At 37.9% G+C, this 13,231-nt stretch overlaps 1 protein-coding gene across 1 annotated transcript in view; it reads left to right on the top strand.

Moving 5' to 3' along the window:
- Positions 1–459: 459 nt before the first annotated feature.
- Positions 460–13,231, top strand: part of LOC131678869 (uncharacterized) — a 30,119-nt gene continuing 17,347 nt past the window's right edge. Inside the window, exons 1-3 of the mRNA XM_058959285.1 lie at positions 460–734; positions 796–1,467; positions 1,529–1,603. Of these exons, the coding sequence (XP_058815268.1) occupies positions 475–734; positions 796–1,467; positions 1,529–1,603 (1,007 nt within the window). The 5' untranslated portion in view covers positions 460–474. The remainder of the gene's footprint in view (positions 735–795; positions 1,468–1,528; positions 1,604–13,231) is intronic.

Below are 13,231 nucleotides of genomic sequence, written 5' to 3'. Positions count from 1 at the left end.
ATAAAAACAATTCATACGTCTTCCAACCTTTGAACAGAATGGATCGTTATATTTCACTAGGGTAATTACCGCAACCGCGCCGCAAAAACTTGGGATCATTTTTGTTAAATGCATTTTGATTTAAAATGATCTTTAGAATCACATTCTGTAATAAAATTACAGTTTTGTATGTCAATTAGTATGACTGACGACAGTCTGTAAATTAGTCATGATTTCTTTTTTACAAGAAGGACTAAGTGTTTTATTTTCCTAGATCGACTAAGCATTATTACGAATTTATTCTTCTGATGAAAAAATTTTTCTAGATAAGGTTTCTACAATTTCGACCAGCAAAAATGTGGCTTTGTATTTTGTACTCTTTCCACTATATACCCGCTATCTCACATCGTAGCAGCCATTGCATTTTAGCCCGACATTTTTGCGATCATTTTTGGCGTGACCGTTGTTGCTGCAGTTCGAAGGCACGAAATCATCATGGTCGAAAGTTCCGTAACCATCTCCGTCGAAAGTGCAGACATCCATCACAATCCGGAAAGGGCTGAGTCTCCGATTGCCAACCCCGTCTCTTCGGAAGGGTACAATTTGATCGTTGTAGTCAAATCTCTCAGTCTGAACGATTTTCGCGAAGATGTTCAGCGCATGCTCCGTATCGTCATGGTGCTGGGAGAATCCGAGGTCAATATCGAAGGAACCGAGAATGAAATCAACCAACAACGTCGTGGAAATGCAGTGAGGTGAGTGTTGTTGATTGACTTTGCATAATTTGTAATTATTTGAACAAGTATCTTTCCGAAGAATTCCATGTGCCAACGCCGAAGAGCTTAAGCAGTATCTAACGCAGCACGATCTGGACATTGTCATCAGTCATGAGGGTATGGAGCTAGGAAGAACCATTGTCCAGCTGGCGGAAGTCAACCTGACTGCATTTGAACCACCAGAGTTTGAACCTACGGTTGTTTCTAAAATATTCACTTTGCAGCACGGTACATCCGAAGTTGGTACAATTCACCTAATCTTGAAAACCGATCTGGAACGATCATCCGTGGAACTGAACTCGTCCAAAATCGAGAACGACACGGTCCTTTTCATTGTCAACGACTCCTCGAAGCGAAGAAGCAGTGAACACCAGGAAGAAACCATGCGCCAAATGTTGACCTGCATGAAATGCAACGCCCTGAGAAGCCCAAGCGATATCAGCTGCCGATACGAACTGATAGATGGGATCCTTGCGAACTGCGAGACACCCAAACGTGATGTTGATTTGGAAATGATAAAACGCAAAATTGAACAGATCGAACGAGAGGCAAAGTTGTATCCCGCTGGAAAGCAGCAGGAACTGTTGAAGGATCCGGAAGGGGACCGTTTTTGTAACACCTGCGGCGGGTACACGGTGACCGGTGTGACCTGCAATCCGTTGCTCAGTCAGTTGGAGCCGGTTCAGGTATATCCGAGAGGGAGTGGCAAACGGTAACCGACAATGGAGTGATTGCGTATGTGGGATTAATTGTTCATTTTTTTATGTCCACAGCTTTGAGGAGTTTACACCTTCTAAGATGCCGATCGCTGCAACACATATTTCGGAACTGGATTTCACTGGGGCAAGGTAATTGCTAGGATTCATTTTATTTTGAAATCGATGTTATTTTTCGGATTCTTGTATAATATCTCTAAAATAAGATGACTTACTCCGACGGGGGTGCAAGAACATTTATTTTTTTAACATCTTGAGACTCCATTTAGTCAGTTTCGCGTTGGTAATTAGGTATCTTGAAATTCGCAAAACAAACTTTCAATTTATTTTTCTTCGAAATATATTTTTGCTCGGGGTTCCTATGTAACTTATTATTCATTCAAAATTTTATCACTTCTATGGATACTTTGAACAATTTTATCTCAATTAGGTTTGTTTTCGTTTCTAGTTTCGTTGAAAATTATGAGTTTAAACACGATCGAGAGACTCTCCCTTTAGAAACACATAAGATCAGTGGTCCACATTTTTATAGAAAATTATATTTTCCGTAAAATCATTTCATGTTTGGTTTTGTAGTCAGCGAAAAAATGTTTGCAAGTAGTAGGGTGTTATCTATTTTTAGGGATTGCGAATTTGTTCAAAGTAGCAATTCTATTATGGGAAACATGGGAAAGTTGAAATTTTAAAGTGTACTCTATCAAATAATTGATAATGACAGGCCCGTAGCTAGGATTTTGTTTCGGGAGGGGCTTAAAAATTATTGCATAAATGTATTAATTCTGATGACTTGAGATATTTACTGGAATCTGAACGTAATTATGAAAAGTTCTTAGCGAAAACAATTCCAAGTTGGAAATTTCTCTAGTTACAAAAATGAACATTCAAGAGTTCAAAGTATTTAGGGCTGCTTGAAAATACTACGCATTCTGGACTACACGTTTACAAGATGTAGAAGATGCTAAATTGGAATGAGTAGAAAAATATCCAAAAGCCCGCCTCACGAAACTTTACACGCATTTGCTAATCAGGAGAAGGAAACCAACCTCAAGGTTCTCTCCATGAATAGGAATGTATCAGTGTGAAATCCAAGTTAACCGTTGCAAAGAATGTCCGAACAAAGTGAATGTCGAAATTTGCTTCAAATCTTCTGATAAGGCAGGGGATTTGTAGGTGCGGAAAATAGGTTCAACTCCTATTTTCTTGATCAGGCATCTTGCTACTATTACTAGTCCTGTGACTTCATCCGAAGTTTGCGTTAACTCAACTTTATGAAATTTTCAATGTCGTAATCATAACAATCCTGAGAAAAACACATGTTGTTTCATTTGACTCTCGTGGGGAATGGGTTAAAGACTATCTTCGGCAATATTATCAGGCAACTGAGAATAACTATCTATTTATCTATTTAAGTAGATTCTTTTTAGGTACTTTTTATATAATTGGACTTACGAATTAAAAATATTGTAGACTGATTTTCCTAGATCCCTGAAACTATAGTAAAAGCCAAAATGTAAAGTGAGTGCAAAAAACTACTGAATTCACTACAAAGCAAGAATAAGAACCTTAGCTCTATTGACTTTCAGCAATCTTGCAAAACCGTTGGAACTTGAGAAGCCTACCTAGATTAAGTAAATATTATATTTGAACAATTGAAGGTTTTATTTCGGAATTTATGGGTTTTTGGACAATGTAAAATATATATTTCAATGATTTAATCTACTAATGGAAACTACCCAGAATTTAATCTACTGAGCGAAACTGCTCAGAACTTGTTCACTTATCGAAAGAAAATTGCTTAGCACTGATAAGTGAATGCTTCTAATTTACGTAAAATATGGTAAATATAACATTGATGACACGACCAAAATAACTAGAAACTATAAACCTAGGTGAGCTTAATAATTTCAGCATCACTTGCTTCCGACACATGGAAGAGAACACATCGCACTTACCGAATTTGCTTTGTTTTAGAGTTATCTGTTTTTAAATTACAGCAAATTATCCGTTTCCTGTGAAACTATTGCAAAACTTTTTGTCAATTCGTTAAATAAATATGTGGACACTAATTTGCTCAATAATTGGTTTGTTTTTGAATAAAAATAATTAGCTCTTGATTTTTTTACAATCAACATAAAGATTGGAAGAGATGTATGACTTCTTGAAGAAAACTGTAAGGTTTGTCTGATTACAGGCTTGTTTTACCACTATTTGGGAAAAAGTTTCAATTAAAATTGTTGCACCTAACTCATCAAAGTTGTACGGATAACGAAGGCGAAATGAGAAGATCAGAGCGCAATTCCGAAAGCACTCGTGTTGAGTGAATAGAAAAGATCGAAGAGTAATCAATTTCGATTGGTTGATTTTTTTCCCTCTCTTTTCTCTCTTATTCAAGATTATCTCTCTCATTTTATTCCATGACGAGCAAAAACAGAACGCAAGACTGTCACATACTGAAGACATGAAATCGAAACACTTATCCCAATTTATTGGCTTATAGATTCAATCAGTCCCAACATTTTAGTCGCTCTTCGTGATTGCATTGTTTTACCACTTTTTGACTTGTTCACTTTCAAAAGAAATTTCTTTCACACGTTTGTTGCAGATATCACGGATTTACGGATAACAGTTTATTAGTACGGAACGAATTCCTCGTAATAGTGAAATGAAGCGTCAATAAAAATGGGCACATATGTAATTTTTTACATTCATGAAAAAAATCAGGGAAAATTTTATTAGCAAACAAATGCGGAAAGAAAAATCGGCCCATCAGACCCATGGCTGGGGTAGGTTGGCCGAGTTTGGTAAAATAAGTTAAACACGTCATATGTATCAGTGGAAAACTTTTAATTCAAAAAAATATCGTTTTTTCGTATAAATAAAATCCACTCTTTACTTCTTAGTCTTTTTAACCTTTTTGATCGTAGTTTTGGCAGCTTTAGTGAAATTTTTACCAGCTGTCGCTGATTTTTTTCTCCTCCAGCGTACGGTTACGTTTGATATCATTTTTCTGCTCCTCCAATACAGCTTTTATTGGGGAATCGGTTAAAATTTAAGTCAATCGGCGTTTACGACCTTGCCACTTCTTCGAATCAGATCGTGCACTCGCCTTGGGAAGAGGTCTGACGTCTTTAGAGAGGCTTGCATCTGCAGCAGATTATATGCTAATGGATGAGTTTTGCTCGAAGTTGGGTCGATCTGTGACAAATCCTGTCAGAAACTCCTCAGGAGGAAAAATTTCAGGATTGTAGGGCCCCACGCCAGCTTTGAAAGCAGCTTGGCATTTAATTCATAAAATATCGGAATCAACTTTTTTATAAACAATTTCCGACTTTTAGTGATTCTAATCTCTTATTTCTATTTGGTAATCATGTTAAATTATTATTGTTAACTTATTTCTCGTGTATATTTTTCCTTATGATCATCAATATTAGCATATGTAATATCAAATTTTGCTTTGAAAAAAATTGGCATTTCACAAATATCAAAGTGCACATTACTCTACACTAAATTTACAACTTGGCCAACCGGCCCCGCACAGAACTCGGCCAACCTACCCCAATGTATATTTTTGAGAACAATCACGATTTACACAAACAAATATAAGGTCACACTGGTAACCGTTATACCATTTTGTTGGATTTTGAATACCCTTTCCAGCAGTACAAAGTTATTGGAAATCGGATGTAAATTGATTCGCGTTACACATATTATTTTTCAGAAACAGAAATTTACTCACCAGCGCCGAAAAAAGAATAAGCGTGCTCCTGTACAAACGACAGCACCAAAACACTTGAAATTACGTCGGTACATTGGTGACCTAATACCCCACAAAAATGACTATAGATGTCGCTACTGCACATAGTAGCTTTTTCATAAAAGGCACTCGGTCAACCTGCCCCTTCGGCCAACCAGCTCCGGCCACCCCTATTGCGTTAAAATGACGCGAAACAAAAACTGCCTTCTCGGATGAATAGTTCTCAGACAAATTGAAGTATTTTTTGTGTAGCACAGTACCTAATACAGAAATTCAAAATTTGTGCAATTCAAAAACTTATCATTTAAAAATAACAAACGGGGTCGTGGGTCTTTTATATATTTCCTTATGTAAACAATAGAAATAATATAACAAGTTTAAATGCTATGTTGCGTTTCGGCTTCGCCTCATCAGAAACCGACACTAACACATTGTCGGAATAGATTAGCGCCGGCTTGACGCAAATCCCTTAAAACTAAAACACACTATGTGTTTCAATCAAACGACTGATCAAACGTGATGTCCCGTTCGAGCAGAAGTTCTGTTTATGCCGATGAGACACAAGTGAAGCCGAAACTTGTCTTGGCTTAGCAGGCCTATGCGAAAGCACTATGCTATATTTCACCCTAAGGAGGCAAATTTGGTAAAAACCCAAAATTTCTCACTAGGGTGAAAATTTGTTGGTAAAAACCAGTCTTTGTACAGGAGGGCACAAATCCTTATTTCATACTATGTTGCGTTTCGGCTTCGCCTCATCAGAAACCGACACTAACACATTGTCGGAATAGATTAGCGCCGGCTTGACGCAAATCCCTTAAAACTAAAACACACTATGTGTTTCAATCAAACATAGGCCTGCTAAGCCAAGACAAGTTTTGGCTTCACTTGTGTCTCATCGGCAAAAACAGAACTTCTGCTCGAACGGGACATCACGTTTGATCAGTCGTTTGATTGAAACACATAGTGTGTTTTAGTTTTAAGGGATTTGCGTCAAGCCGGCGCTAATCTATTCCGATAATGTGTTAGTGTCGGTTTCTGATGAGGCGAAGCCGAAACGCAACATAGTATGAAATAAGGATTTGTGCCCTCCTGTACAAAGACTGGTTTTTACCAACAAATTTTCACCCTAGTGAGAAATTTTGGGTTTTTACCAAATTTTCCTCCTTAGGGTGAAATATAGCAAAGTTTAAATGGTTGGCCGGCAGATCTCGCGCAAGCGCTTAGACATTGCACGTGGAAAATGTCATTGTTTACGAGGCGAGGAAATATTTTTTCCTCAATTTGTTCATGCCAAATGAGCAACAAATTTTGTTAAAAGTCGCCGATTTTTAAAATTCATTTTTGAAAAATTTCGGGAGCGGCTTTAGCCCCTAGCCCCCCCTCTGGCTACGTGCCTGGATAATGACATTTGATTAATCGACGAAGGATCTAAATACATCAACTAATAGCAAAATGGTCGGAAAAATCTGAAAAGGAAATAAATATAATATAATATTGAATAAGAAAAGGGTCGGGAAAGAATCCCGAGCAAAAAACTCCAATAACATAAAATATATATAAATAAGTATTGTTTCGCTAACTTGAAAAAAATCTAAATAGTTATTATAACAGGTTTATAACCCTATGTTGGCCCAAAACTCATCTGTTGAAACCTTTTTACAACTCGATGAATGCGAAAAATTGCAACGTTTTGCCTTTCTCAATAGAAAGGTATTGCAATTGCTCTGAAAACCGACTTTTTAACGGAGGCCCGGAGGGCCGAGTGACATATACCATTCGATTCAGTTCGTCGAGTTCGGCAAATGTCTGTGTGTGTATGTATGTATGTGTGTGTATGCGCGTATGTGTGTGTGTATGTGACCAAAAATGTCACTCATTTTTCTCAGAGATGGCTGAACCGATTTTGACAAACTTAGTCTCAAATGAAAGGTGCAACGTTCCCATAGGCTGCTATTGAATTTCTAATGGATCCGACTTCCGGTTCCGGAATTACAGGGTGATGAATACGAACACGCAGAAAATGTCGATTTTAATAAATTCTGCAATGAATGTATAAAGGTGAAAATTTTTCCTAAATATGACCACAACTGCTTCGATTTGTAGTATTAGGTCACTAACATCCATTCAAAGTCTATTTGGCCAAATTGGCCACCACCATCGGTTCCGGAAGCCTCGGCGGAAGTATCTAAATTCAGAATAACAGTCACATCGGTTTCTCGGAGATAGCTAGACCGATTCGACTAAACTTGGCCTCAAATGAAAAGTATTGCGTCCCCGTAAATGGCTATTTAATTTCATCCCGATCCGACTTCCGGTTCCGGAGTTACAGGTTGTGGCGTGCGATCACATAGCAAATTGTGATTCAAACCGATACTCCGATGAGAGCAAAAAAGGTAAAAATTTCGCTAAAATGTCTCTCAAACAATTTAAATTTGCTGTTCTAGGTCACCGACGGCAAACCAAACTTTCGTACACTACATTGACCACCATAGACGGTTCCGGAAGTGCCCGGGAAAAGCGGCCATCTTTCAAAATTTACGAACTCACATCAGTTTCCCGGAAATGGTTGGGCCGATTTTCACAAACTTAGTCCCAAATGATAGCTATAATATCCCCAGAGATGTTTATAAAATTTCGTACGGATCGCTTATATGGGGCCGGAAATATAGACGAAATCGTCCGGTCACATATGAAATTCCAATATAAGCCGGAACTCAAATTTTTTTTCAAAGGGGGGACCCCATGAAATTTCAGAAATCGAATTCGTATTTTTGATGCCAAACATCTTTAAAATGCATGAAACGTCGAGATTTTATGTTATCTCGAAAAATTTTTTTTTTATAAAAATCGACTTTTTGGGACAGCCGATTTCGCACCTTTTTGCCTTTCTCATATAAAGAAAGTCTATGCAATCACTGGAAAAATCGACTTTTTAACCGAGTGTCATACACCATTCGATTCAGTTCGTCGAGATCGGCAAATGTCTGTGTGTGTATGTATGTGTGTGTGTGTATGTGTGTGTCATTTAAACTCACACAATTTTCTCAGAGATGGCTGAACCGATTTTCGTAAACTTAGTTTCATCTGAAAGGTATAACGCTCCCATAAGCTGCTATTGAATTTTTAGTTGATCCGACTTCCGGTTCCGGAGTTACGGGTTGTGGAGTGCGGTCACACAGCAAATTCCCATATAAACTGGTACCACCATGATGTTAAAATGATGTAAAACATATTAAAATTGATGTAACATTACTCTAGTTTGCGGGTCTGGATCACTAATGATCAATTAAAGCCGCTTTGACCACATTGGCCGCCTATGACGGTTCATGACGCCCCCGGGGAACCCGCCAAGTTCCTAAGCTAATATCACACTCATTCCCCAACGAATTCTCTACCGATTTTTACAAACTTGATTTCAAATGAAAGATAGAGTAATACCGTTGACTGCTGCTGAATTTCATTCGGTTCTAACCCTTGCTTCCGGAGTTACAGGGGTGTTAGTAAGGATACATTGGAATTTCCCATATAAATCGGTACAATCGTAATACCTCAGAGGCTAAAACTATTGAAATGGTCACCAAATTACTTCTAATCGCAGATCTAGATCACTGATTGCCAATCAAACATTCCTTGAATATATTGTCCACTATCGACGATTCCGGAAGTCCGGAACTCCGGGCATATTCCACAATTAAAGTCACATTGGTTCTTCGGTGATGACTGAACCGATTTTCTCAAACCAAGTCTCAAATGGAAGGCAAAATATGCAGTTGAGTATTGCGTCGCCGCCCCTCCCCCCCCCCCGCCTTGCCCTTACACCTTCCTCCTTCATCACTCCCCTCCCCTTGGACCACCCTCACGCCCGCATTTCCTTCATCCACCCCGTATACCGAAATAAGATGAACGATTTCTGACGCATCCTCCACTCCCATTCTACTAACCCCCCATTCCCTCCACTTTCAAACCCATTCCACCAACATTTCAAAATATAATCACATGAAGATAACATTGAACTCATGCTGATTAAGCTAATTAAATATTATTCTTTTGCCATTCTCATATAGAAAGGTTATGCAATTGCCCAAAAACCGACTTTCTAACCGAGGCCCGGAGAGCCGAGTCTCATATAACATTCGACTCAGTTCGCCGAGATCGCAAAATATCTGTGTGTATGTATGTGTGTATGTATGCATGTGTGTTTATGTGCGGATTTGTTAACAAAATGTCCACATCGGTTTCTCGGAGATGGCTGAACCGATTTTTAGAAACTAAGATTCAAATGAAAGGTATAATATTCCCTACTACTTGCTACTAAATTTCATTTTCAACCGACATCTTGTTCCGGATTACGAGTTGAAGAGTATGGTTACAAAACAAAATTTGTTGATTTGTCTACATCGGTTTCTCGGAATTTTCTGAACCGATTTTGACAAACTTGATTTTATATGAAAGGTCCATCAGCTGCTGTTGAATTTTGTGTGGATCCAAGTTCTGATTCCTGAATTACAGGGTGATACGTACGATCACGCAGCAAATCCCGATTCTAACGAATTCTGCGATCAATGTAAAAAGGTGAATTTTTTCCAAAATGTAAACACAACTGTTGAATTTGTAGATCTAGGTCACCAACAGTCATTCAAAGTCTCTTTGGCCACACTGGCCACCATCGACGGATCCGGAAGCATCCAAATTCAGAATAACGGTTATATTGGTTTCTCGAAAATGGCTAGAACGATTTGATCAACTTAGTCTCAAATGAAAGGTGTTGCGTCCCCGGAAACTGATATTAAATTCCATCTCCATCCGACTTCCGGCTCCGGAGTTTTTTTTTCATAAAGCGTTTATTTGACACGGCGTTTGCAAAAGCTTTTTTACACCGGGGTTTTTTTTTTATATAACATGTTACAAAAGTTCTTAAGTCTATCACGTTATAATAAAAGTTCACTTTCTAATGCTAACACAGAGGATAATCATCATTTTGAATATTTTTATTTATACTATATTTTCTTGAATTTCATTGTAAACCTATTGATAGTTTTTCTGTAATCTTTGTTTATTTTTTTTCTTTATTTATATCGTTTTATCTAACTTAACTAACTGCGAAGAAATCTAAATTGTTTGTGGGTAGCAAGGGAAAAAACTAGAAACATTGTGGGGATAATTATATTTGAATATTTATTGTTTTCAGGAAATGATAAATATGGCCCATGTATGTGAGATCTCGTAAAGCGAGGATATCACGAACAGGAACATAGGGTGGTTTTCTTCTGGCTTGTAAGGAGTCTATTAATTGGGATCTGGCTTCACGATATTCAGTGCAACACCAAACAATATGTTCAATGTCTTCATAACCCTCTCCGCAAGCACATTGATTATCTTCTGCGATCCCAATACGGCGGAGATGCGCATTCAACGTATAATGGTTGGACATGAGTCTAGACATCACACGAATGAAGTTTCGACTTGCATCCAACCCTTTGAACCATGCCTTCGTTGATACTTTAGGGATAATTGAGTGCAACCACCGTCCCAGATCTCCACTGCCCATAAAAGCATAAGAGTCCCATATGACTTTTCAACCATTTTCAGATAAGTGCTCCATGCATCTCTTTGATACGTAAACTTTCATAATTCAATGAAAAAATGGTAGTTTGTTACTATAGAATACGAAAAAATAGCAAACTTGGTTTGTCCCATACGAAAAATAAAGGCATAAGAGTCCCAAGAAATAATTAAGATGAAACGGTATTTAATTAAGCCCAAAAAATGGTTTATTATAACAAAATTCTGTCAATATTCCAATTGGTTAAAATTTTTTGATTGATTTCTTTTAATAATTAATATTACACAAAGTTACACCACGAAGGAATTTTAATACTAAACATTCCGTTGCGAAATTTCACTTTCTATTTCGACTTACCTTGTAGCCGATTCATAGCATAAAATAAATTACAGGGCTGGCGTAACAATTCCAAATTATTCTTGGTTCGGATTAGTTATATAACAATTAAACATTTTAAATTTTCAATTTTTTATTATAATTTTGTTAATCACAAACGACTAATGCATGAATATATTGGTTTTAAAGTGATATATTCTTGATGATATTTTATTCAGTAATATATTCAGAGGTTCTGTCTTTCCGGTAAATTTTCCCAGAAATCTTTCTTTTCCTCTGCCAAAAGCGGAATAATTGTGTTAAGTAGCATTTTTTTCCTCTCTTGGTCTATGCCTCTAGGAACATCCATATGTTAAAGAGTGGCTTCGAAAAAGAAATTCGGTGAAGTCACAATTTTTTGTTGTTTTTTAGAAAACAACATGCAATGCTTAAAGACAACACCTGCTGCTAAAGAGTCGCTATATTGAAGCTCGTAGCTTCCTTTTTGCACTACAATTTGTCGTATGCCGTCAATATACGGGCGGGGTTTTAAGCGGTTTAATGTATATTGTGAAACACTAAACTCACTATGCACAAATTTCTCCGTGTCCATGTTCAGAACCTCCACGTTCCGTTTTGCATTCTGCAAAGTTTGTTTGAAATCATTGAAGGTTATCGGTGGTTTTAGTCGCATAGCCTTCTCCACTGCCGCATGCTAACTATCAGCTGCCATAAATGTGTGCCCAGACTCGAAAAACTTTAAAACCAGTTTTTTCACCTGTATTAATTTAGAATTTATCAATAAAATTAAATGAAGGAACAAATTCCAGTTTTTGTTCTGAGCAGCACAATTGTCGAGCCATAATACAACGGTTTCCAAACTACTAAAGCTTGAAATAACTTGGTGGAAACAGCTTAACAAGTCGTTTGCCGAACGCCCACTGGTAGATTCGTGCCAAGCGCATGCAATCACGGGATACGATCTCGCATAGTTCCCAACAGGAGCAAACGTCTCATTGAACGCTATAAGTCGTTGAGAGAAAATTACAGTCTTCAGTCCTTCTAAGCGTGGCAGCTGAATAACCTGTAAAATTACCGTCGTGAGGTATTTTAAACTCATCTTAATAGATAATAAACCTTCTGCAGATCAACAGCCAGTACAACATGTCCAGTCTTTACATTCACCCCGTCCTCTCGGTAGACGGTCCTAGATGATCCAGCATGATGTAAGTGCTCTGCGTAGCGGGTACATGTCAAGCATTGGTCATCATCAGACGCAGGTGCCGAAGAATGACCCGAAACTTTTTGATGTAGAATAGCTGACACACAAGTCTCACACTGCTCATTTCCAAGTTTGACAAAGGAAATGTTCAGTTTCCTTACCATTTGAGAGTACATGCCATAGCTAACCTTGAGTTCATGAGTCTGCTGAAAGTTATCGTGCTTTGCTTTTTCCGTCAGATCTGATGGAAGGTATAGACGATTCGGAGCATGTTCTCTGCAATAATGAGAAATTGTTGGAATGTAGGTGAGAATGTGTGCCCGAATTTGATCGCGTTTCCGAGTAGATCGCGTTTCGAGTATACTTTCCACGTTCCGATGGCTTGGGTTTCCCATCATTATCGACATCAACGCAGCGATAAACTATATTTCTAAGCATAAATACAGTTAGGTTGTAATTGTTTAGAATGTAGCATTTGTATAACAAACCCGCAATGGTCTCCGTATCCAACAGTGTTTAAAAAAACTTCCGGCGGACGGTTGTCTGGGTACCCTGCGCTACCCGGAGATGGTACCGTAAACCGGGGTGACTTTGATCATCGGGGTGACTTTGATCACTCGAAACTTTTTTCGTAGATCGCTTATTAAACCAGAATAGTCTACCGAATCATTTTAGTTTGAAATGATTTTTACTCTAAACTTATGAAATACTGGTTTGTTATACTTTTTGAGTATTTTGTTCGATTTTTGGGTACAAAAACTACAAAAAACCGAAATTTGCCTTTACCTTATTTTTATGAAGCTTCATAAAGTGTCTATTTTTTTATAAAACAAATAAATCTCAGATTTGAGCAAGAGTAATAAATTACAAACGAGAATTTATTTTCCTTTAGAGTGGGATGGACCA

This window comes from Topomyia yanbarensis, chromosome 2, assembly GCF_030247195.1.
Source record: "Topomyia yanbarensis strain Yona2022 chromosome 2, ASM3024719v1, whole genome shotgun sequence".
NCBI classification, from domain to species: Eukaryota; Metazoa; Arthropoda; class Insecta; order Diptera; family Culicidae; genus Topomyia; species Topomyia yanbarensis.
The sequence above is the reverse complement of the archived record's forward strand: the minus strand, read 5'-3'. Positions and strand labels throughout refer to the sequence as shown.